This window comes from Manacus vitellinus, unplaced genomic scaffold, assembly GCF_001715985.3.
Source record: "Manacus vitellinus isolate BGI_N305 unplaced genomic scaffold, ASM171598v3 scaffold_0_pilon, whole genome shotgun sequence".
Taxonomy (NCBI): Eukaryota; Metazoa; Chordata; class Aves; order Passeriformes; family Pipridae; genus Manacus; species Manacus vitellinus.
Genome location: NW_021938789.1, coordinates 56,246,843 through 56,272,199, shown reverse-complemented (window position 1 = coordinate 56,272,199; position 25,357 = coordinate 56,246,843). Strand labels below are relative to the sequence as shown.

General features: G+C 41.1%; 1 protein-coding gene across 1 annotated transcript in view; it reads left to right on the top strand.

Moving 5' to 3' along the window:
• Positions 1-23,585, top strand: part of RASGEF1B (RasGEF domain family member 1B) — a 32,523-nt gene extending 8,938 nt beyond the window's left edge. Inside the window, exons 2-14 of the mRNA XM_018073946.2 lie at positions 4,464-4,646; positions 6,513-6,635; positions 9,628-9,765; positions 12,439-12,651; positions 12,751-12,825; positions 14,100-14,195; positions 14,763-14,865; positions 15,592-15,671; positions 16,943-17,038; positions 18,882-18,977; positions 20,199-20,322; positions 20,970-21,042; positions 22,233-23,585. Coding sequence (XP_017929435.1) covers positions 4,470-4,646; positions 6,513-6,635; positions 9,628-9,765; positions 12,439-12,651; positions 12,751-12,825; positions 14,100-14,195; positions 14,763-14,865; positions 15,592-15,671; positions 16,943-17,038; positions 18,882-18,977; positions 20,199-20,322; positions 20,970-21,042; positions 22,233-22,257 — 1,419 coding nt within the window. The 5' untranslated portion in view covers positions 4,464-4,469 and the 3' untranslated portion in view covers positions 22,258-23,585. The remainder of the gene's footprint in view (positions 1-4,463; positions 4,647-6,512; positions 6,636-9,627; positions 9,766-12,438; positions 12,652-12,750; positions 12,826-14,099; positions 14,196-14,762; positions 14,866-15,591; positions 15,672-16,942; positions 17,039-18,881; positions 18,978-20,198; positions 20,323-20,969; positions 21,043-22,232) is intronic.
• Positions 23,586-25,357: the final 1,772 nt, after the last annotated feature.

Below are 25,357 nucleotides of genomic sequence, written 5' to 3'. Positions count from 1 at the left end.
AAAACAATGATGGATGATAATCATCTGCTAAATGTGGGTAGGGGTTTCTGACTGTATAGGGAAGCAGCTCTGAGGGGATTTAATTGCCTTGGGACTTATAAAAAATTCAGGCACCATTCTTCTGGTTGAAGATATAGTGTGGGAGATGACTGTACATAACAAAGGAGCTGAAAATGTTTGGCAGTGGCTTTAAAAGCACCTTTTGTGTCTACTACTGAACTCGTCAGTGGGTACCTCCATAAAGGCTACAAACTGTTCACATTGTTGGTTTTGTTTTATACATCTGATGTGCAGCCTGAGCTCTTTAATATAAATGAAGACAAACCAATGCAACCTTCCACGTTTATAGTAGAAAACAGATTTATTTTTTTTCTGTTGCTAAACATGGAGGTTTAGACAAGCACTTGGCAGCCTGGAAGCTGCGTCTGATTCCTTTAGTTTTGCCAAACTGGAACTCGGCTCCTGCAGGAAATGGGAGGGTTTTGAGCACATCATCTTTGACTCTGACTTTCGATTTACACCGTGTTTAGTGGGCAGGTTGAGACTTCTTTCTTGTCAAAGGCTGCTCAGAGTCAGAATTTGGACCTTAATGCCAAGGTCTCACATTCTCCATAATGATACTAACTGCAGAAAAAATGTTGTATTCCTCTTTCCAGTGCAGAGAATTACCGACTTTCCTCTGTCACAGGAGTACATCACTGGTAAAGCCAGGAAATTATTTCATTGTTTTTTTCCTTCAAGTCAGATCTTTGCACACAGAAAAAAAAAAAAAAAAGAAAGAAAAGAAAGGAGAAATAAATGGGTTTCCATGTGATTACTAGCTAAATGTTTCCAAAGCCCAGTTAAAAAGCTTCAGTTCTTATCTCTTGGGATGTTTTTCACTAGAGTCATATTTCCTGACTTTTTGTCTAATTCCTGCTTGACACATGCCGTATTGCTGTTTTTCAACAATATTTTTAGGTCCGAAGATACTTCTGCTCCAAATGCCACGTTTTTGTGGACCATTCTCTGCTCTGTTACCAAATTTCAGTTCTACTCAAGTTAGTCTGAAGGCAGGGTTTGGGTGAAGCTTTAGCTAAAGAAACTTCTAATTAGAACTAAGCATGCTGCTTTGTGTCTCTGCCTCCATATAAAAGACAGCAGAAGAGTCAAGGTCAAGGTAGTAGAGGAGTCATGCTGGAAAAGCACATGTGTTGTATGAATCATCCCGTTGGCTATGCTATATTTATCTCTGTCACACTTTGATATCATCCCTTTTCATCGTGTGGAAAACGTGTCCTGTCCTGTTCACTTAGAAGTGAAATCCAGTGTCTGAAAGCAGAGCGCACACAACATCTCTTAGCTACTACAACTTGGTGCCTCACTGAAGCAGAACTGAACCCTCTCTATCAAGCAGCTTGCAGAAATAGATAGCAAACAAATGAGCTAATATGTACCTTTTGGCAATTTTATTTTATTGTTATGGATCAGTACATCTGTTAATGACCTGATGATTTTTTCTTTCCTCCTGGTGAGGCACTAGGAGGCTGTGTCTCCAATTTATTTTTGTCTGAGGAAGGATCCACGTGGTTCTGGGACTAATAAGTTATGCAGAGAGTTAGGGGCTGCAAACTTCAGAAAGGTCTCATTTCGTTTGGGAGTTAGCTATTAGAATTTAAGCACCACTTGATGACCTTCAAAAAAGTCTTATATTTTATTGGGCAGTAATATATAGTGTGCATATGTAAAATATGTCAGAGAAAAGCCCTTTGGGGATTCACAGCTGCTTCAGTTCTTCTTGTACGAGAAGTTAGTGATATGGTGGAACTGGAGGTTTTTCCAATGGATTGAGACACTCCCTGTCTGGTTTGGGTGGTGAGGGTTGTATGAAATCACAACTAATTGCTGGCTAGGCTGGCTAAATGCCCTGCAGATTCTAGTCTCACCCTGAATTAGGCTGTTTTGGTTAATACGAGATCTGGATTGAAACTAGTGTCCTTGGGTTTTTTATAGTGACAATATTTGTTTCAAGGTGTTTTGCAGATGCAAACCAGCCTTTCTCACTTTCCCTGTGGATTATTACCTTGGAATCAGACTGCTACAAATGTTTGGTGGGTGGCAGTGTTAACACTGTTCACTACCACTTGCATTTTGACTGAATAAACTTCGCTACAGTAGCTGAAAAGAATCATGATTTTTGGTGCAAAACAGGACATCTTTCAGTGCTTGTGGGCTGAAAAGTAGTTTGTTCAAGTCTGTGGCCTTACATACACAGTATGAAAAGCTAGGAAATGCTACAGAAGGTGCCTGTCAGCTCCTCAACAATTTTTTGTTTCTTAAACTGTGTTAGCCTTGAAAAGAACCTGAAAGTTCAGGAGTCTTTATGCATCAGATTGCTTAATTGTTGCAGAGCATGACTGTGGTTGGGTTGCACCTCACCTGCACCTCACCTCTTTGGTCAGTCCTGAACTTCCTGCTCTCATGCTGTGGCACGTGTATTTACTTTATTCTTCTCTTCTCCCAGTTCATTGGTCTGAATGGAACTGAATCACTGGTTGAACAGCTGCACTGTGTCTAATGTCACTTTTCAGACATGTGGACTCCTTACTCTTTCCATTTTGATGCAGATATCTTTTGGTGCCTCAGAAGGTGGGACTAGCACAGGTCATCTAGGCCAGGAGGCTCTCTTCACTGTCTTTCTCTGTTTTTGCAACCATTTTTGGCTTTCTTTTACTGTTTACTTACTGAACCACTCAGTCTTATGCTAGTTTGAATGTCTCCATTGTCCAGATGCGCTGCCAGCAGTAGCAAGTCTGTGGCTCTCTGTGTGGTGCTTCAGGTCCTTGCTAAGGAATCTAGCTAATAACTTATTAGCTTCTCATCTCCAGTGGGCTCACTATGAAAAGTGCTTTATTGTGAATCGTGGAGCACACAGATGGCAGCGCACTATTTATCTCCAGGCTGTCACATCACTAGTTGTTCTCAAAATGGAGTGCCTTCACAGACTGGTGTCTGCTGAGGTCTGGGGCTTTAAAAGAGCCTTTTGCCGAATAGGATTTGATACAATGGAGAGAAAAGGAACAGCATCTGCACTTACAATGATGGCTCAGGGGCATTAATGCTTTTCTCATGCACACGCACATGCTCTGTCAACACAGAGCACAGCAACCTGTGGATATTGTCTTCTCAGTTTGACCTCCTTTGGACCGCAGTTGTGGGGAGGATGGGAGGCGATGTGCAGTACTTTTTTGCAGTTAATCTGTCCGCTCCCTGAATGCCCATTAGCACCCACAGCCCAGGAACTGCTGTAGTAGAGTTAAAAACAGCACATATTTGGGGTTAAAACCAGGCATGAACTTAGCTCGCTGCAGAGGCTATAAAACCTATGTTCCTTCAACTGACGAGAACTGCTACTCCCAGAAGGCAGGGGAGAGGGAAGGAGAAGGAAGGAGTTTTTAACTCAACACTCAAGCAATCAGAGAGATTTTATCTTTTGGTCTTTTCACATACTGCATCACCAGAAGAGATCTTGGATGGTCATAAGTCCCATTGCTGCCCACCCACTACTCTGGATGACTGAACAGCCTGTAGCACTGACTGATCTTTTCCTTGGTAAGACATTTTTGTTCCACAGGCACTGAGATGCAGACTGATGAGTAACTGCTTTATTTTTCCTTAAACTGGAAAACATAGGGCTGGATTTTTCACATTTTCACAGAATTTGAGGAGAAGATTTAACAGATCTCTGAGTCTGCTCTTGGCTTTTATATCATTGGTGAACGTGGACAACATTGGTAAGCAACCTATACACAGGCATATTTTTCCAAATGTCTGTAGAGCCACTCACAGGGTAGGTGGAGCAGATGTGCTGAAGCGTCAGGCTTAGCCTGGGTCACACTTGTCACAGTGTAATTGGAAAAACCCAGCAGTGATTTACCAGGGTGGAGTTGGGAAATGGGAGTTTTTGATTGCAATTACAAGGCTGTCATGTTGCATAAGGAGGCTCTCCTCTCACATAACCTCTGTGGGGCTTCACTTCAGTCTTTCTCCCTCTGCACTGGCTGGGGGTGTGTCAGCCTGTGACATGCTTCCCCATCAGACAGGTGCTCTTAGGTAGTAGCTATTTCCGTGATTTGCCCAGAGTTGTTGGTGAACATTATGCCAAAAGCTTTATAGAAAGTCTGAGTTCCCACAACCCATCAGGATTCTCGTGCGTTCCTTCTAACTCTTAACCCTGGTGCCTTACCTGTCATTTAATGAATAAACAACAAGTTATAAAAGAAGCACCTGGCAATTGTGATGGGCCCTTTCCTGAGAAATGTGCACAGGCTTGAAAACAGTACAATCTTTACTACTGTGTGCAAGCAACCCACGGTGTGACACTGCGTTTCCTTCCTCTCGCAGTACTATCTCTGGAGAGTGGAAAGCCTCTTACATTGTACCTTCTGTGAATTATCCTTTATCTCTCCTGTGTGTCTCCTCAGGGAAAGATGCCACAGACACCTCCCTTTGCAGCTATGTTTGACAGCAGCGGCTACAACAGGAACCTGTATCAGTCAAAAGAGGACAACTGTGGAGGGCTCTGTTATCATGACAACAACCTCCTGTCTGGCTCTCTGGAAGCTCTGATCCAGCACTTAGTACCCAATGTCGATTACTACCCTGATGTAAGTCTGTACACCCAGCTAACTATATGGCTTGGCCTGATGCGTCTCCTAAAGGGGAACTGTCACATGTGCAGGAAAAGCAGAGTGTGTCACATCAAATTGCTAAGGAAGGGGTTCAAGTGACTGATCAGCAACAACAGGATAAACGTGTGCTTTATGTGAGTGCAGCATGCAATAACTCACTTCACCTAGCAAGTCTAATTCTTTATTACTCCTGTTATAAGGTGCACAACTCTGGTGAGCCACTTATAATTTTTATTATTATAATTTATTGTATTTATATGTGTATATAAAAATTATAATATTTAGTATTATAATAATTTATGTAATATAAGCCTAGACTGGCTTACTGTTTAATGGATTTTATGTACCATTGACCCTTAAAAATCTGTCAGGTAAGGTGAGGAGGAAGGCATGACCACCAGCATGACAGGATGAAAGTATTTATTCCAAAACCAAACAGTTTTTAATGCATATTTCCCATTGCTCATCTGAGATCCACATGTATCTTGAAATGGAGATGTTGAACTAGTACCACACTGTTTGGAATCAGCAGAGGCTGGATGTGAGAGTAGGATGTTTGTCATATGAGGATTTTTGGCCTGTCTAGACACATCCATGCATTGAGATGTTTTATATAATTATTAGAAATGAAGATAAAAACCAATGATATCAAAAGGTGACAGGGGGGCAGTTAATTCTGTCCAAGGGATGATGAAACTGCACCTTTGCTTGTTGAAAGGCTCCTTCTGAAGACATAAGCCTGCTTATATTCAGCCTCTATCGTAGATCTATTTATGTTTCCAAGACAGTGTCTTTTTTAACTTGGGTCAGAATAAACAGCAGTACAGGACTGTGCTTAAGCTAGTGCTTGTGCACTAATGCTTAATGTAAACTTTAAACATGTAGCAATTTAGACACTGATTGGTCAAATATCATTTATTCCAAGTTCCTAGGTCTGGAACATTGTAGAATCTTTCTTGTGGGTGCCATAGATATTTAACTATGGCACCTGGAGATATTTAACTGGCAATCTGGAGAGTGGAATGGATATTTTGAATATCCGTCTCACAATGAGTTAGATGTATGACATATGGAAACTGAAGAAAAATAAAAAGAGTCTTTTCTTGTAACTTCAGAAAGAGTTACTAGTTTTTATTATTTAAAATTAAGCTATGTGGTTCTCTCCACTTTCACCAAGGAGACAAGCAATGGCATGAGAAATGAGCGGTATTTGGGGATTCTTAAAGGAAGTACAAGCTCATGGTGTGCAGTTTACTGAGGTTAGACAGGCAAACACAGCATAGTAAAGATGGTGTGTATGTCAAAATTGAGTCAGTTGAACAATCTGGTCAACTGGCACCTTTTTTTGTTCTTTTTTGAAGAGTATTTACTTTCACTTGCAGTGTGGAAGCAGACAAGATTTCTCTGTTGATGTTCTAAGTAGCTTGGACTTGCAGCATGAATGTTATTCCATCATCAGGCTAGAAAGAGTTATGTAATCTGGTAATGGCTTTCACAAAGGTTTACTGTAGAGCAAGAGAAGATGAGTTGAAATTTTATTCTGAGTTATTTCACCTAATGAGCTTGCAATAAGGCTGTGTGCAATAGGAGAGCTAACCTACCTCTGCCCTGCCTTGTTTTGGTTAAATCTTGCGTAACTTGGCTCAAGCACAAGTTTATAACACTGATTCTGGAGCAGTGCTAAGTGCTTACTTCTGTAGTAATTGCTTTTGGCACAGCCACATGCAGAACTTTCTTCTGCAGGTAGTAAAGTATTGGGAAAAGATTTGTTAGGAACACATTTTGGGAAAGTATCAAAATGCTGGTAATTTATCCCTTTCTCTGTCTTCCTCTTGTTTGCAGAGGACGTACATCTTCACCTTCCTTCTCAGTTCACGTCTGTTCATGCATCCATATGAGCTCATGGCCAAAGTCTGCCACCTGTGCATTGAGCAGCAGAGACTAAGTGAGCCTGGCCTGGACAAGGTAAGATCTCAGGGGCTCCTGTCAGTGCCAGTCAAATGTCTCTACCCTGCCCAAAGCAAAATGTTCCTACACAAGAGAGTCCTTGGCAGGATTAAACAGATTGAAAATATGACACAAGCAACTAGAATTTGTCCCTTTATTCACTGACATTCACGTGAAATTTCCACGCTCCTCAGCCTGAACTCCATGAAGACTGTTGCTTCTGCTGCACTGTTTGTTTTACCAATACATGAACTAGAAACAAAAGTACTTCCAGTTTATGAAGTATCCTGTACTGGCCCTGCAGTGGTTGCTTTTCTGTCAGGGTTCTGAATGTCTTGACATATAAATCCAAAATGTTGGAAAGATGAGTTAAGCACATCGATGGGAATTACACTGACATGTCTTGCATGCTTAAGCTACGCTTCTTGCTACACTTTTTGCAGAGTGGCTTAGATTGCTGACCCCTTTGCAGGGAATGCATGGGGTTTTGTCTGTCACTTCCACCCCAGCAGAAAATTACACAAATGAAAAGAAGATACTTGAATAATTCATAGAATCGTAGAATCATTAAGTTTGGAAAAGACCTCCAAGATCAGCAATTCCAACCTTTGACTGAACACCACCTTGTCTACTAAACCAGAGCACTAAGTGCTGCATCCAGTCATGTCTTGAACATGTCCAGGCATGGTGGAGTCGCCACTTCCCTCAGCAGGCCCTTCCAATGCTTAGCCAGCCTGTGAAGAAATTCTTCCTGATGTCCAACCTGAACCTCCCCTGGCACATCTTGAGGCCATTTGCTCTCATCCTGTCACTCATTGCCTGGGAGAAGAGGCCAGCCTCCACATTGCTACAACCTCCTCTCAGGTAGTTGTAGAGAATGATAAGGTCTCGCTTGAGCCTCCTTTTCTCCAAACTAAACAGCCCCAGCTCCCTCAGTTGCTCTTCATAGGACTTACCCTCCAGACCCTTCACCAGCTCCATTGCCCTTCTCTGGACTTGCTCCAGCACCTCAATGTCTTTCTTGTAATGAGGTCCCAGAACTGGATACAGCACTCAAGGTGTGGCCTCACCAGTGCTGAGGAGAGGGGAACCATCACTGCCCTGGTCCTGCTGGCCAAACTGGTTTTGTTACAGGCTAGGATGCCATTGACCTTCTTGACCACCTGGGCACACGCTGGCTCGTGTTCAGCTGCTGTCGACCAGCACCCCCAGGTCCTTTTCCACTGGGCTGCAAGTGCACTCAATCCCCTCATGCAGATTATCAATAAAGATACTAAACAGGACTGGGCACAGAACGGGGCCCTGGAGAACACCACTGGTGACCAGACACCAACTGGATGCGGCACATTCACCACCACTCTCTGAGCCCAGCCATCCAGCTAGTTTTTAACCCAGCAAAAAGTGCATCTGTTTAAGCCATGGGCTGCCAGCTTTTCCAGGAGAATACCGTGGGACAGTATAAAAGGCTTACTGAAGTCCGGATCAGCTACATCCACAGCCTTCCCCTCATCCACCAAGCAAGTCACCTGGTCGTAAAAGAAAGTCAGGTTGGTCAGACAGGACTTGCTTTTCCTAAACCCATACTGGCTGGGCCTGTTTCCCAGGTTGTCTTGTATGTGCCATGTGATCACACTCAGGATAATCTGTTCCATAACCTTCCCCAGCTCCAAGGCCAAGCTGACAAACCTGTAGTTCCTCAGATCTTCCTTCTGACCCTTCTTGCAGATGGTATCACTCTGGCCAGCCTCCAGTCATCTGGGACCTCCCTGGTGAATCAGGACTGATAATAAATGATGGAGAGTGGCTTGGTGAGCTCTTCCACCAGCTCCCTCAGTACCCTTGGATGAATCCCATCCAGTCCCATAGACTTGTGAGTGTCTAAGTGGCACACAAGGTCACTCCTTCCTCCTGGATTGCAGAGGGTCTATTCTGCTCCCTATATCTCTCTACCAGCTCAGGGGGTGGCTGTGGCTGCCCTGGGGATAACCAGTATTTCTGTTGAAGACTGAGGCAAAGAAGGCATCAAGTACCTCAATCTTTTCCTCATCCTTGGTGACAGTTCCCTTCTGCATCCAATAAGGGATGTAGATTTTCCTTGGCCCTCCTTTTGTTGTTAATGTATTCATAAAAACACTTTTTATTATCTTTCACAGCAATGGCCAGATTGAGTTCTAGCTGAGCTTTCACCTTTCTAATTTTTTTCCTACATGACTTGACGACATCCTTGTACTCTTCCTCAGTTACCTGCACTTTCTTCCAAACATCATACACCCTTTTTTTTTTATCCTGAGTTCCAGCAAAAGCTCCCTGTTGAGCCAGGTTGGTCTTCTTCCTCGCCAGCTCATCTTTCAGCACATAGGGACTGCTCCTGTGCCTTTAAGATTTCCTTCTTAAAGTATGTCCCTCCTTCCCAGACCCCTTTGTTTTTAAGGACTGTTTCCCAGGCACTCTCTGAAGCAGTGTCCTGAACAAGCCAAAGTCCATCCTCTCAAGTCCAAGGTACAGGTTTTGTTACTCCTTACTTCACCGAGAATCAAAAATCATTTTGTGGTCACTATGCCTAAGACAGCCCCCGACCACCACATCTCCCACCAGCCCTTCCCTGTTCGTAAACAGCTTCCTCAGTGTAGGGTGCAGTGTGCGCATAAGTCTTGGCAGAACTGGAAGGGATCACTTTCATTGTTGACAGTTAGTCATAAGTTATTGAAAGACTAATAAATGTCTTGCACTGAGACACTCCTGATAATGAAGGGAGTCATCCTAAGGTTTCCACCTACGTGAGGCCTAATTTCCAGGTCAGTTAATCCAATGAGACTCTCTTCATTGGCTTCCATGGCTATTGACTCTGGCCTGTGATCCAATGCTGAATTAAATTAAGCCTAAAAATTTAACTGACGTTCATAACCTTATGCTCCACAGTATCCTACAGAACAGAATGCTGTTTCCTTTGAGTTAGCTATTTGCTGTACTGCTGTTACATGTAACATTCCTCACTACTGTTTTCAAATAGAACTGGACGCAAAAAATTGCACCGAAAATCCTACAGTTATTGACTGAATGGACAGAGACTTTTCCTTACGATTTCCGAGATGAAAGAATGATGAGGAACTTAAAGGAGCTGGCACAAAGAATAGCCAGTGGGGATGAGGTAAGTTGTCTGTACACAAAGTTATTGGATAAAAAGGCATTCCTTTTACTGCTTTGATATTGCAGGTTTGTTGCTGTTAGTAGCATGGTATGGCCCTGGGTGGTTAAGCTAACTTACTGTGAAGGTGCTGGTAGGCAAAAAGTTCTATCTGGCACCTAGGCCTAGGAAGAAACCACACAGCATAAACAGATCTCTTTCGAAGTGTGGGCAAGGTTCTCCTCGTCCCTAAGCCCATAACATAATTCCATATTTTGCAGATTGGCACAATTTGGCGGATGTTAGCATTTGTCATTTTAGTGATTCTGCCTGGAAGAAGCCAGCTAAAAAACCTGGAAACCTTGCTTATCTGAGAAATCCCTATCCATGGTGATAATTTCTTCTATTTAGTTGGAATTAGTTTTGTTGGAATTGGGCCTTTGACCTGTAGGTCAATGGAAAAGTTAATAACAGGTTAGGGGGAAAGTTTCTAAAAGAAGACTAGACCAGGAAGAATTGTCTTGAGCTTACAGCATCAGCTATGGACTCAGAGGAGAGCTGTCACATCCCTTCCCTTAGGTGAAGCACACAAGGAAATCACTTGACCTTTTTCTAAGTCCCACTTTTCAGATGAAAGTTCCATGGAGGTATTATGAAATATTTTGATGCTTAACCGATGATTGTCTTTTAACTACTGAAACAAACTCAGCCAAAAGCCAAGGCTTATATTTACTTAGTGGAAAGGCAATTAGCAAGGTTTCAATAAAGCAGATCCTGTGTAGCTGGCATAATAGTAAGATTACAAAGGACACTGGAGTGGCATTTGGAAGAACTATAAACACAAAGAGCGATTGCTAAATGGCATCGTGTCTCCAGTGTTCCTCAGGGGCTGGTGTTCCTTATGTAAACTTTTGAATAAAGATATGGATGAGGCAGCAAACAGCACATTAACAAGCATGTAGGTAAGAGCTGGGAGGAGTTGAGTGCTGCCAAAGGCCTAGGAAGATCTTGAGAGGCTGTAAACAAGGATGGAAGAGAACAAACCTAAAGGGAATTTGAAAGCTGAAATACATTTTGATGTTGTGAAAGTGGGGAGGGATGAAAGAGGATGAGACAAGAGAGTGAGATGCAGTATGAAATACAAATGAAGAAGAGACTGAATTTGATGGGCAAGCTGAGAGCTGCTGCAAGATAGCTAGAGGGAGCTTTGGACAGTGAAGAGGCAATAGGTTTGCCTTCACTGTGGGGGTGCCAGGAGGCCTCTTTCCCTGTACAGTGCTCCTGTACTGTTGCTTTTTTTATAGGTACTCTTAATGGGAAGGTAGGAAACTGAAGTTCACTTCAAGAAAAAGTAGTAAGATTGAGGACTCACACCCACTTGAAAAATACCCATTGGCACGAAAAGAAAGAACTGTTTAGCCTGGAGGAAGTTGAGTTGGTGGATGCAAGAGTGAAATGAGATGAGTGAAGGGCTGCCTTCAGTGAAGTTTCTGGCTATACAGACAGTTTAAACAGTGAAATCATATACTGAGGGGAAAGACAGATGTACAAAACTGCTGCAAAATGAGCGCCAGAGAGCAATCTTACTCTGACAGAGAGCTATAAATCTTTTCTAGTCTAGCTTTGAGGGGGTTTTGACTTTGAAGTTTCCTTCAGAAAGACAAAGAGAAAGCAAGCGCTGCAGTAAATTGATTTGTTTTATTGTGAACTGCTTGGAACAGTAAATGGCAATTTCCTTGACCTTGCTTTTCTACAGATTGCTTGGATTTGTGTGAGTCATAACCTTAAAGGATCCAAAGGAATCAATGTTTCCTATTCCTGTTCTCTATTGCTCTTCTACTTGTAGCTTCTTATTCCACTTCCTGAATTAGTGAACTCTGGTACTATTAAGAGCTGTCAGTAAGAGTCTACCTAAAATGGCTCACCATGCTAACATATTGCTCCTTCAAAAAAACATTTTTGGAAAAAGCTTGGGAGGAAAATGGCAAGTTCATCAGAATAAAGGAAACATTGCTGCCTTGGGCTGATCACACCGTAGTGTACTGCCAATAGATTTTGGATGATCCTTTTTGCAACCACTGAGATGTTGCTTAAGTGGCTTTAGGATGGTGGAATGTGGGAGAGTAACCACCTTGGTTACACAGATCTGTCTGCTTAAGAGTTGAGTCCTGCCTCTCCTTTGTCACTCCTGTTAACTTAAACTGCTACCTGAAAAGGCCTGCAAAGGAGAGAGAACAGAGAGATGGTTTTATCTTCTCCTTTTTCTCAGATTCACTGCAAGTTTTAACTCTGACTTTGGTGAAACTGGTCTTGATTTGTTCCAGAGAGAAGCAGGCCCTTTATTAATCACTCATTTTTTCCTGTGGTCTTAAGCAGGAGAAGAAGGAGCATTTTCATGTCTTGTGTTTTTTTTCCTCCACTGGTTGGTAACACTTTTCAGGAAGTGGATTGTGCACATCTTTTCTGCTGTTCCTTGAGCTAACTGATTCAGTATTGAATCTGTGAGACAACCACTGTTTAAATCCTCATCTGGATTCCTTTTGGTCTGATGGAATGCTAATATTACAAATTCACATAGTAGAGCTTATCTTAAGTTGACAACAGGCATCAGCATCCATCTGTTTTGGTGTCATGCAGACTTTAATACTGTATTCTCACATTGTGAAAATGTCTCCTGATTGTTCAATGTCATGACAGATGTATCGGAAGAACGTTCAGCAGCTGCTCCAGAACCTGATCCGGAAGCTTGCTGCTGTCAGCCAGTATGAGGAGGTGCTTGCAAAAATTGATGCCACATCCACAGATCGCCTCACGGTTCTGAAGACCAAGCCCCAGTCCATCCAGAGGGACATAATCACAGTCTGCAACGATCCCTACGTGTTAGCTCAGCAGCTGACACACATAGAGCTTGTGAGTTGTTATGCTTCTAAGTATGATTTCATCCTTCCCCTCTGTTTGAAGTGCAGGTTAACGTGGGATATGACTTGGCTGCTTCTGTGCTTTGTTTAGGAGAGACTCAATTATATTGGACCAGAAGAATTTATCCAGGCGTTTGTGCAGAAGGATCCTTTGAATAATGACAAGGTAATTGGAACAGATCTGGAGCAACTCTGAAATACAGCATTTAACATCATGGAGCTCACTCAGGTGCACCATGAGCTGGAAGTGAGGTCCACCAATAAATGAGGACCAGTAGAATCAAGCTTTATGATGAAAAGGCTTTAGTATTCCTCTTAAACATTATGTTAACGCTTTTTTCTTTCTGGAGCTCCAGAACTCAGCTAACAAATTGATTTTTTGAAAGAAAACCCACAAAACCACATTTGCCGCAGTCTACAGCTGGAAGAGGCTGAATTTGGCTTTGGCATTACTCAGTTTCAACATCTGTTCTTCCTTTTAGTAAACTGAACTCTTTGCAGCAAATTGGCAAGTGGGGCACTTTGCAGGTAGGGCATACATCACAAAAAGGGGACAGTGAGCTCTAGATCTATGTGAGATGAAGGGCAAAGATGCAGTAGTTTTTAATTGGCCATGATAGAGTTGTCATCTCCTTGAGTGCTATTTGCAAGATGACTTTTTTTTTATGTTTTTCAAGTTGACATATGCTCTGTAAGTGAACTGTGCCAAAGTCAGTCTGTTAAAACTTGAATTAACTGTCCTCCTTAAAACTGACAAACAGAATAGAGTGACACAGGTTTACAATTTGATGTTCAGTCAGATGGTCTCTGACAATGATTTTGTAGATAGAGATCATTAAAGCTGCTGTCTACCCCTTTTTAGGCAACCCTGAGTTGTGGTATGGGAATCATTCCAAGATGCTACAGAATAGCACTGGTCAGGAAAGGGAAAATCCAATCAAAATGGTAGAGCTAATCTCCCAAAGTTAGGATGCAGTGTGTCAACTTGTCATCAACAGCTGAACATAATGTGCCTGTGGATTGGCCTGGCCTCTGCTTTCTTTCTGCACGTGCAGAGAGCATAATGTTATGTTTCTGTATATTCCTGTGTGGAACAGGAGTAAGGACTGAAACAGTGTTCATATTCAAGAAAGCTTTAAGCAGATACTTGGCTTTGATTGTTTGCATAAGTCTATTCTAAGTCCTTAAAGCATCCTGGTAGGACTTTAAGCACGTGATGGGTTCCACGTGCCTGCTCAAGTGCTTTACTGGGCCAACAGCTCAGAAAGAATTTATACATGCTCACTGCTGCTTTCCCTCCAAGGTTTTTGTCACTTTGGGTAAATGACTTATTCCCGGTTGTTTGACAATGTCTGGGAATGGCAAGGTAGAAAGCCAAAAGGTCTCTCAGGGAAAAGACAAAAACTGCACTAAAAGTTGCTATTTTTGTTCTGTCTGTAGAGCTGCTATGGAGATCAAAAGAAGACTCGGAATCTCGAAGCCTATGTGGAATGGTTTAACAGGCTCAGTTACTTGGTTGCAACAGAAATCTGTATGGTGAGCAAGGACTTGTGCTGAAAGATTTTGTTTAGTCTAGTTATCTAAAACCGTGAAGCCTTTTCAGGATTGGTACCTTTTGGACTTTTCATTCTCTCATCTCTGTACTTTTTCACATTTGGATGAAGTCAGCACACGTCTGAAGAGGAAATAAGTTCAGTGTTTTCAGCACTGTACTGGTGTCTCAGCCTTGTTCCTGTGGCACAGTGGCCATGTTATGCTGGGTTAGCCCTTCTTGGTACAGGAGTGCATCTGGCCTGCAGTTCTCTCCAGTGAAAGCCCCTTGTGAATGGACCCTCTTCCCTGTTCTTCTGTTCTTCATATCCTCCTTCTTAGCAGAGCCTCTTTGCCTCTTGTCCTTGCTCTCTACCTGGCTGGCATCTGGATTGTCTTTGCTGTCCAGAATGCTTTTGAACACAATAGTGTGAGTTCCTCTACATGTAAAGAATAGTGTGAGGCTGTGGCACATGTGGAAAAGACTTTTAACAGGGGTGTTGTTTCTTTTGGGGATGTGTCAGAGCGCTCTGTTTCCTGCTGAGCATAACACTGTAATGGCATCTCTTGCAGCATGTGAAGAAGAAGCACAGAGCAAGAGTGATAGAATATTTCATCGATGTGGCACGGGAATGTTTCAACATTGGCAACTTTAACTCCTTAATGGCTATTATTTGTAAGTATGTGTGCTGAGATATTGTGTCCCTGTTTGAATCTGGATAAAGGAAGCACAGTGCTTTACACAAAAGTCTGCTGCTTGGCTTGGTCAGCAGCATGAAGTTGGGAGGGAAAGTGGTGGAGAATTGCTCAACACTGTTGTAATGCCATGTAGTATAAATTACTCAAAACCAAAGTTTTCATTGCAACTGTTGAGAGATCTAAATCCCCACTTTTTAAAATCAGCTTCAGGGCTAAATTGCAATGGTAACTTTTCCTGTAATATGGTAAATTGATTTCTTCCATAATTTCTATCGTATCATAAATATCCTAGTGGTTTAAAAATTTCACAGCTCTTTACATCTAATAGGAAAATATTGGGAATATTTGTTTTAATTTGAAATGCAAAAACTTCATAGTTATGTGTCATTTTCAATGAAGCATGTAAGAGATAGTGTTTTGAACACTCATTTGAATTTGCCTACTGTATATTCATGTTTTATCAAATCCATATTAAATAATATCATAGCATTTTTTCAGAGCTTTCATTCTGTAAGAGGTGTAGATTTTGTTTCCAAGCTTGTTTTGGAATCTAAAGAAAACAATGAGTTCAATTTCTTGAGTAGCTCTGTTAAATATTTGTTATTGTTAATAGGTCCTTTGCTTTAGAAATACCTGCTAGTCCTAGCTACTTCCAAGATTTTTTTCCAATAATACTTCAACAATCTTTTTCTCCTACATCAAGCTGGCATGAATATGAGTCCTGTGTCTCGATTAAAGAAAACCTGGGCTAAAGTGAAGACTGCCAAATTTGATATTCTTGAGGTAAGTTTGGCTAATATTTGGACAGGGGACTATTAATAGCATTTTACTTTTAACTGCTCTAAAATACAAGTTTGGCTTCATTATGACGTTTAATTCTGTATATTTGTGCTGTTAATGGAAGTTCTAGAAGACATAATAAGAATTGTCCAGATGACTTCTGCTGTTTTGATTTGGAAGAAAGAAATTGAAGTTTGTTTGTTTAGGTTTTTTAATTTCCAAACCCACCTCCTAAGAATTATGAAAAAAAAAAATAGGTAAGCCCTTTAAAGGGAGATATATTTGAGAGAGATTGTGTAGACTGACCTTATGCAGTTCTGCCTTTGAAAATCAAGTTGAACTGTAAGGCAGCTGCCTTGCACTTACAAAGGGATTTGTCCTGAATTAATCGATTGACACTTCAGGTGGTAGAGAACTCGGTCAAAGATCATGTTGGTGCAGCACTGTACGTGTTTGTGATTTACCCAAGAGATTATTTGCCAGCTACCTAATTATCCTGCTGTAAATGACAATCAGTTAATTCAGGTTATTTATTAGTAAGGTAATGTAATGTTTTGTACTTGACGCAAGCATGAAATATTTATTAATATCATCAGGAGATCGGACTTGTGTTCTGGCAACAGATTAAAACTGGGTCACTGCAGCCACCTCACGCTCCCTTCCCCCACCCTTGGGTGGAAAATAACCTTCCTTGCGTTAAGGGTGGCTGCACAGCTCAGGGTTACAGCCCTATTTCCTTTGACCTGATTATGCAGGTTGGACTTTGCTGGTTAGGGTCATGCTTTGTGAGCCATGCAGTCATCCCAGTCATCAAGGTGAGCAGTGGAGCAGTGAGGTGGGGGCACTACCAGCTTTAGGTGTCTGATCTTGTTTTGCCATTGCAAATGGATCAGCTCTGAGAAACCTGCATATTAGGAAGAACAGAATATTAGTGCTAACCCATTGTTTTCTTTATTTCATGGTTTTGACTTTTGAATTAGAATTGGGCTACCTTCTTTTTTGAGAGAGAGAGAAAGGAGGTCCATGAAGCTGCCTTTTCTTTCCTGCCCCTGACTTGTACTGGATCCCTTGTTGTGCTGAGTGAATATTTTTTAAAATGAAATTCTCTTCTGATCAAATGAACAGATAAAGAGATACCATAGTCCTCCAAAAAGCTGTATTGGGGGTGCTGTTCAGAAGACCTTTCCCTTTTTTTAAAATAGTTGCTCAATTGAAAAAGGATTGTCTGTGGTGATACCACTATCTCATTATTTAAATTCCTTCATGCCTTGTAGCATCAGATGGACCCTTCCAGCAATTTTTATAATTACCGAACTGCTCTGCGTGGAGCCACTCAGAGGTCCCTGACAGCTCATAGCAACAGAGAGAAGGTATGTTTACAAAGGACTTGGCAGGAGGCAAAATGAAAGGTGCTTGTTACGTTGTGTGGTAAACTTTTATCCTGGAAATCTGACTTTAAACGACTCTGCCTCTGGTGGGGTTGTAAAAAGCCTCTTAGGGCTGCCAGTCCAGTTCAGTGCTGACAGAGCTGCAGACATTAAATGGTTGCTTTGATTGTTTAAATAAAGTAAGTATAGTGCCTCAGCTCTTTTTTTTTTCTTTTTGACAGAGAACTGTATCTCACAAACCAGTAAAACAGATGGAAAGGCTAAGGACTGAAATGAGGTTGCTAGCAATTTGTTCTTATACAGCTGCTACTTGTGCTAAATTTTAAGCGATTTATGGTTTAGGGTGGAAAATACTTTAAAACTTGCTCAGAAAAGGTTTTCTGAAACTCAAATCTAGACAGAGCTGTGGAATCCCCTTCCTGTGTTATAGTCTTCAGATGAACTTTAAATATACTCTGGAGTTTTTTAGTGAGAATGGTGACATTAATCTGGTGTTTGTGCAATGCACTGGGTTAAAATCCACCTTCCAGATTCAAGGGTGACTGTGAACTATACATTAATAGAGGTGGTACTTTTTTTTAGTCTTAAAATGAATTAGCTTTTGAGAAATAAACTCTATTTTGTCATACATTAATGCAGAATCTCAGCTGTAGTTCTTATGGAAAGGAACCAAATAGCTTCCTAGCTGCTCTCCACTTAGAAGCAGTTGCTCATCAACTGCTTATCATATTAGGACTGTTTTTAATAAATCTGATCTTATTGCTCATAGAGTGAACTACCAGGGAGATGAAGCAAATCCATGTGCTCTCAGCTATAGTGCTATAGTGTTGTTATACAGGGAATTTTTTTCTGACTCCTAAGGATCTGTTCAAATATCACTCAAAGTACCAGAAGTTTAAGATGCTTACTTCTTTTCAGAGAAAAGTGAGTTTTAAGGCTTCAAAGAAAGAACTTACAGCTATTGACAAACTGCAGTGAAGTCTTCCATGGAAATAGTGATAAGGGGTATTTGTTTTATCCTCAGTTGTAAGAAGGATGTGCAGCTGTGAAAATTTTAGTAGGATGAAAATTAAAATAGAACCACTTTAAGAATGTGAGAATGTTCCAGCGTTCTCCAAAGAAAAACACTTTGATTTATTCAGTTGGCAGGAAATGCTTCATTTTAAGCCAATGAGTACCAAAGTTCAATTTCTTGCATGAGCTCAGGGAGTTGTAGTTCAAAAACCATTTGTGCTGCTAGCCCCAAATTTTCCCTGCTGTGCTTTAATGCATCTTCCCTCGTTTACCAAGCACATCCTGTCAAGAGGGAAAGCTACACTACGAGATACCCTGCGGGGATTACATGTCAGAAGTAGGCACCTCTGAGCATTTATCTGCTGGAATCTGCAAGGAAGAATGAAAAAATGAAAGCAAGAGAGACGTGACATAGAAACAAAATGTTAGGCATATTGTTGTTCTAAACATGTCTCCTAGCCACAGCTGACAAGCAGTGAAGTGCTAATGGGTGCTTTGGTTGTGATCTTGAGGGAGCCACGTTGCCAAGAGGAGTTCAAGTTAATGGAAGCAGTTTGGCACAGAGATGAAAGTAAAACTCTAGGGAGTAGCTTGCCATTTAAGGGAGGACTTTGTGAAGAGACATCATGTATTTTAAAATGTAGTGTATGCAAAATTTTTATGTGGTGAGAGAGAGAGATATATCGCAGAGATCTTGGTCCTTTGGTATTTTGCTTATCTTTTGTACCACCCGGCTTCCTTTTGTTTTTCCCTGTAGAGCATTATGTCTTGTTTCAGGACCAGACTGAGAATAACATTGTTCTTTCCTTAGATCGTGATACCTTTCTTCAGCCTCTTGATCAAAGATATTTACTTCCTCAATGAGGGTTGTGCCAATCGTCTTCCAAATGGTCATGTCAATTTTGAAGTAAGTAGAGCACTGGGTGGGGTATTGATAGAGGGCCAGCCCCTTTAACAGAAAACTGAGTCATACCACGGTCCAACTTCCGCTGGATTCTGGGAAGAGCAAAATTAGACTGGAATTTGAGTATATCTGTTATTTCTCAGAGGAGCTGGGACATAGTCAGGAAGAAGCAGTTTTTTTGAAGATTGAGTGTCTATAGAAACTTTCCATATTCATAAATTTTTAGTGGAGAAAAGAGTCAGAACTTTTTCCCAGCGCTCAAACTCATCTCAATGTTTCAATTCACAAGTTTATTATACTTAATGACAAAATCATTCAAATTAGTATTTTAGAGCTTATTTTTTAAATGCTCATATAAAAGGTGAGTTCTTTCTTTGACAGGATATGTAGGCAGTATTTTCATACATGTAAGTCAGAGATTGTCTCTGAAGGAACATGTGATAGAGCAGCAGTGAAGGAGTCTCTTGTCTTCCAGTAGATCTGCCTCTGATTTCATGCTTGTTACCCAACAGTGTGGATTACCCAGTGCTTTGTTTTCTGGTACTTTCAGTTTTTAAGAAGCCTGGATCATTCAAACAAAATTACAGTGCATTTGACTTGTAGTCATTGACCTGAATTATCCTGATTCTAAAGCTTGGCTGTGCGATAATCTGGAATGTCCTTTTGCTCAAGGAATCCATGTGCACTTGAGGCATGTTAAACTTTAATTGAGTTTATCAATGAATGACATCAACACACTACATGGAGAGGGTTTATTTTTGGCATAAATTTCCAGCAAGAAAATAGAGCATTTCAGATTAGCTAAGTAACAAAAAGCATCTGGATTTTGAAATGTCGGTATTAAGCATCTAGAGACTTCTGATGTGAAAACCACTAAGTATTTTATTGCAAAACATAAAGCATGAGCATCATCAAAGTTAAAGGTTGGCATAAGAAGTGTTACCAGCTCCTTGAAAAGAAACTAAGTGCAGTTCCAGATCTGCTATATTTGTATTCATAAATAACAGTAATTTCACCAAGGTGAAAGAGTGGGAAGTTAGAGCAGTTTGAAACATGAACACAAAAGTTAGAAACTGAGTTGTTGAGTCAGATCATTTTCAATTCTATCTTAAAACCTGGGGACAGTCCAAGGCTTAGACTCAAAACCAAGATCTCTCTCTCTTTTTGAAAAAGTGTTCAAAGCAGTTCAACATATAGCACCTCTTCTGTTTTCTATTCCGACAGAAATTTTGGGAGTTGGCAAAACAAGTCAGTGAATTTATGACATGGAAGCAGGTGGAGTGTCCTTTTGAAAGGGATTGGAAGATTCTGCAGTACTTGCTTACTGTCCCAGTCTTCAGTGATGATGGTAAGGAGCTCTGGACTTCCTGCAGGTCTGATATCACTGGCCACTGCTTAATCTCTTTCCACGTTAAATTGTGGCTTCCTCACAGTAAAGAGTTTGTCCTGAGACATCTCTGTCTGGCAAGTAAACAACCCTTCCCCCTTACAAATGGGAGAGAAGATAAGATTTTTCTTTTATATGCATGTGGTCTGTGATAGCCAACATTGTCCTTTTCTCTGAAATGGAATGAAAAAAAATAGTGTGGTCCCTCTAAATGCCATATGAAATGTATTTATATGAATTTTCAGGATATTTTGCACTAAAGAGTGCTGCTTGAGAAAGAAAAGAGGGACTTCACTGGTTACTTACAAAGCAACGTGTCCCTGGGCTCAATTTTTTTTTCCATTTGAGTGCTTTCTTCTACTCATGCATTTGAGTTTTCACTAGTTGTTTTTTTGCCCCCTCAGGGTAGTCTTTGTTGTCATGCACAGTTTGTTAGTATCGTCTGGGCGCAATTATAGGCAATGCTGTACTTCCTAATGGGATTCTGGAGCCCTAATCTGGGAGATGGATAATACATGCCTGCTTCATTTAACTCAGTCCACTTTTCAGGGAGAGCAAATTTTAAAATGCCAGTAGGCCTAACATAATGTATTTGCTTCTGATTGCAGCACTTTACTTGGCTTCCTACGAAAGCGAAAGTCCCGAGAATCACATTGAAAAGGACAGATGGAAGACACTGAGGTTTGTGTCAGAGGTTACCCGGATCAATAAACAAACAGAATGGGATACAGAGCAAGCATCAAACAGTTAAAACCAAATGGCACACTACGTGTTTCAACAGATGGAGCACAGTATCATTGTAAATCCCCCCCTCCAATCTGGGACTCTTGGAAAAATATAGAACAATCGGTCTTTATCTTAAACCCTCTCAGTCCTCCTTTCCCTCAGGAAATGGGAATTTGAATAAGCAATTTTGTGTCTTAATTTCTTGTGTTACTCAGTGTAGGAAAAAAATATTTTCTAAACTCCAAGAAACCTCCACCCCCTTACAAGTACAATATAGAGCACTCTGGTTTCCAAGCAGATGTTTTCACAGCAACTGCCTCCCTTTATGCACCAGCCTTTCAGACAGGGCTGAGGTTTGCACAAAGATCACTCTGGGCCAAATGCATTCATAAAACCACTTAACAATTTAGAGTCCAGGCCGGGAAAAACAAATTTCATCAAAATCTTATTTATGGCTTTTCTTCTACTGCCGGTTGAATATAGCCTCATCACATCTTTCATTTTTACTAGCTATGGAAGGATGCATGAACCATTATGACATTGTTTTAGACCATGCTTTGCCATTTGAATTTTAATTTCTCCTTTTTTTCTTTAAGTTGAATTCATGGCAGCAGAGAAAACTAATCAGGTGCACAAATAGATGCAGAATTAAGCAGGTGTAGGAACAGTCTGTGTTTTCCCCCCTAAGCCATACCTCCACTTTACTCTTAAGACTGATGATATGCCAAGGAACTGGCCGTTAGTCAGGTGTTCTTGTCACCGTTGCAGGCAGCTGGTGTGTGAACATCTAGAGGTACCCATGGATATAACATCCCAACTCTTACATTCTGCAACACTGCAAAGAGACACCGCACACCACAACCCTAAGGATTCTCCTTAGGCCATGTTGGTTTTTCCTGGAATATCACGAGGGGACGTAACGATTGCATTTGATTAATTCCACTTATTTTGAGGAGGAGACAGAAAGTTACTCACATCAGGGCACAGACAACTCCATGTTACACAAGGTGGCAAGGTGAAAATCTGCAGTAACACAAATCTTGGCTTCACAGGATCCTTTTCGTAGGCACTCCGAAGCTGTCTGAGAGGATTTACATCATTCTGATGATTGTCTTTACCTATTTACATTTCCCTCTCCCTTTCAGGTCAGCGCTTCTGGGCAGAGTCTAGTGCACAAGATGTCTGGTGTTGCTGCATTATGTGGATTACCAAGGGGCATGGCTTGGTTTATTCTTCTGTATGCTGAGTGGCATTCGAAGTGATGAACAATGTGCAGTCAGTTGCGATGTTGTGTCAGCAACGGTGAAAGAAGTTTACTCAAGAACAAACAGGCAGCTTCTCACATCTGACAGATGAGATAAAATCACAGCCCCCTCAGCTGTGATTCAGGCTTAAGTATTGATTGAGAACAGTGCTGACAGAATCCTTTGAAGATCTCAGACGCCGCCTATGAATCATTTCACACCTGGATGAAATATTCTTCCTTTTTTGCTGCAGCTTGCTGCTATGAGGACTCTGCAGAGTTTGCAGCAGATTACAAAGGGGAAATAGTCACCATTCCTTTCAGTGAAACCCAAGCCTGCATTCAAAAGCTCCCATTCCTAATAAGCTGAATATAGCCCAGAAGTTTGCCTGATTGGGATTGCTGAGAAGGAAAAGGACTGGACACAACAAATTGGCTGCTGAGGAGAGTTTCTCTCCACCACTATAATAGTGGCTGTGGTTTTTTTCTTTTACCAATATGTTTTTGAGTTGGCTGCTGGTAGGCAAACTCATTATTATTGTAAGTTATTTAAAAAAATATATAGTAATAAAAATCAAGGCTGTGGTAGAAAATACACCTGCTATAAAAATATAGGACCTATGTAGCTCTACAACTTCTAGAGAGGTTTTTACTTTTGTTCACTTCTTTACAACTAACCACTACATGTTACAGACATTCTTATTTTTACTGTATGGTTTTGTTACTCTAATTTTCCATACTTGACCTTCTTCTTGTATTAGGTTGAACAAGCTTGACTTTTCTAGAATAGTCTTTGAGAAACTGGTGTACAAACTGCATTGAAATATGAAAGTATGTTTTTATTAAGTAATTTTTGCAACTGCTTTTTTTCGGAAAGGCTAACAATGGAGAACACAATCCACTTTGACTGAAAGAGCAAGATGCCAAAAAAAAAAAAAGAGGCTTTTCTCAAATACAACTATGAACAAAAGAGTATTCCTGTGTATTTGCTTTAGGGATTATGTTTATGACTGTGAATTAGTCCACTGTGTTACACACCTAATAAGTTTTTAGTAGCTCTGAATACTTGGTCACTCTATCTATCCTAGGAGGAACTGATGGGAAAAAAACCCCAAACGTGTAGCTGTTGATCACCCTGGATGCCAAATCAATAAGCAAGAGTACATACTTGGCAAAAAAAAAAATATTTGCAATTATTCTGCCACAGTTATTTAAAAGAAAAAAAAGAATAAATATATATATTTGTTGCACTGCATCTCTTGAGTTTTCAGATAAGCTGGTTTTTATGTTCTGTCCCTGACTTTTCAGGCAAGTATTTTAATTCTGAGTTCTGTAAGAACTGCTGAAGCAGCCTTCATCAACAAGGATACTGTCCTTAACTACGGCCTGTTTGCTGGTACAAGGTGCTGGAAGTTACATATTCCATAGGGACCATCACCAGGGCCTCGAGCCCTGCCAGTGGAGAAGGATTCCTTTCCTTCTCTCCCATTCATGGAGTTAGGGTGAAGGAGAAAGAAGAAGCTAACTCTTTGAAAGGAGAAGACTGCTTCTGCAGTTCACAGACTGGCCTCCCAGCTTCCATCAGGTGAGGTCTTTCCCATCTTCCCCACTACGTCCTTCCCCTCTTGTTGAGGCTTATAGACAAGGCTTAGTTTATGTACAAATGTGGGGAAAATCAAGGCTGTGGTAGAAAATACACCTGCTATAAAAATATAGGACCTGTTTAGCTCTACAGCTTCTAGGGAGGTTTTTACTTTTGTTCACTTCTTTACAACTAACCACTACATGTTACGGATGTTCTTATTTTTACTGTATGGTTTTGTTACTCTAATTTTCCATACTTGACCTTATTTATGCAGTTGGATTGAAGCCCTTGTAAATAAAAGGAGAAATAGCACTACTCAGCCTCCGTCCAGAGAGTGGGCTTTGTGTTTTTTGTGGGCCAGAAAAGGGAGCACAAAGAGGAGCTTTGGTACAGAGAGAGCTCAAGGTATGGAAAGGTGGCTGCTGCCATGGCACAGAAGATCAGCAGCAGGTGCAGGAGCCTGTGACTGGTGCTTGAAAGGGGAATGCCTCAGGCAAGCCTGTAGCCATTATTGAACTCTGTGTTTGATGTTAAAATCACTGTGCCCTCTGCTACATCACTGGATGCAGCCACTGTGCTGAGTTTTAATTTTGAACATCCAGAGCTACTGTCAGACTGTTTAACCACTGGCTTGGAAACAGCCATTCCCATCTGTCTATAGCAAATAAGAGAAAAAATGACTGATTCTTCTGTGGTCAACCAGCTCCTAAAAGAAACATCACAAACTCTCTGAAATGAGGAGTTCCAAGAACTCATTAATTCTACAAGCTGAGTGTTCAGACACAACTGAAAATCCCAGCTCAACGCTGACAGATGCTCAGTGCTTCATGGGGACTGAAGCAACATCAATGTCTCCTGTATAAATGGCTCAAACTTTACTTATTTCTTTGTGGTGCACTTTTTTCTTTTTTGGTGCAGAGACAAAAACTCTGTTTTATGGATCCTTGTGAACCAATGTGTTCCAAAGTGTCTAGATGTCTGACTGAGCCTGCAAGAATAGTACCTGTCATTATCATCCAGCTATTTCCCTTTTCTCCTATTTGGAAAAATCTTCGTGGCATTATCAGGGAAAGAATAATCAGTTGCATGCAAAAATGTGCAAAAGCCTATTTACAACTGTCATCTCTAAAAGAGCAAGCAAGAACCTATGCCTCAACGAGGGTATTTTGTGTTTGGCATGGTGGTTTTTGTGAACCTTCCCAGACAGACTTCTTGACAGAGCCGAAACTGGCTCTTGATCGAGCACTAAAAAGAACTTTTTTTTTTGGCTAATAGGCAAAATGTTGTTCACTACAAGACTTCTGTTATTCTAGGGAATATTCCCTGTCATTCTGGGAGGCTTTCCTTGTACTAGTTGTGTGTAGCAGGCTCCTTTGTGGGCTTCTTGCAGTATTTCTGCTGGAAAAGAACAGACCTTTTGTAGTGCACCAGTGTCTGTTTTT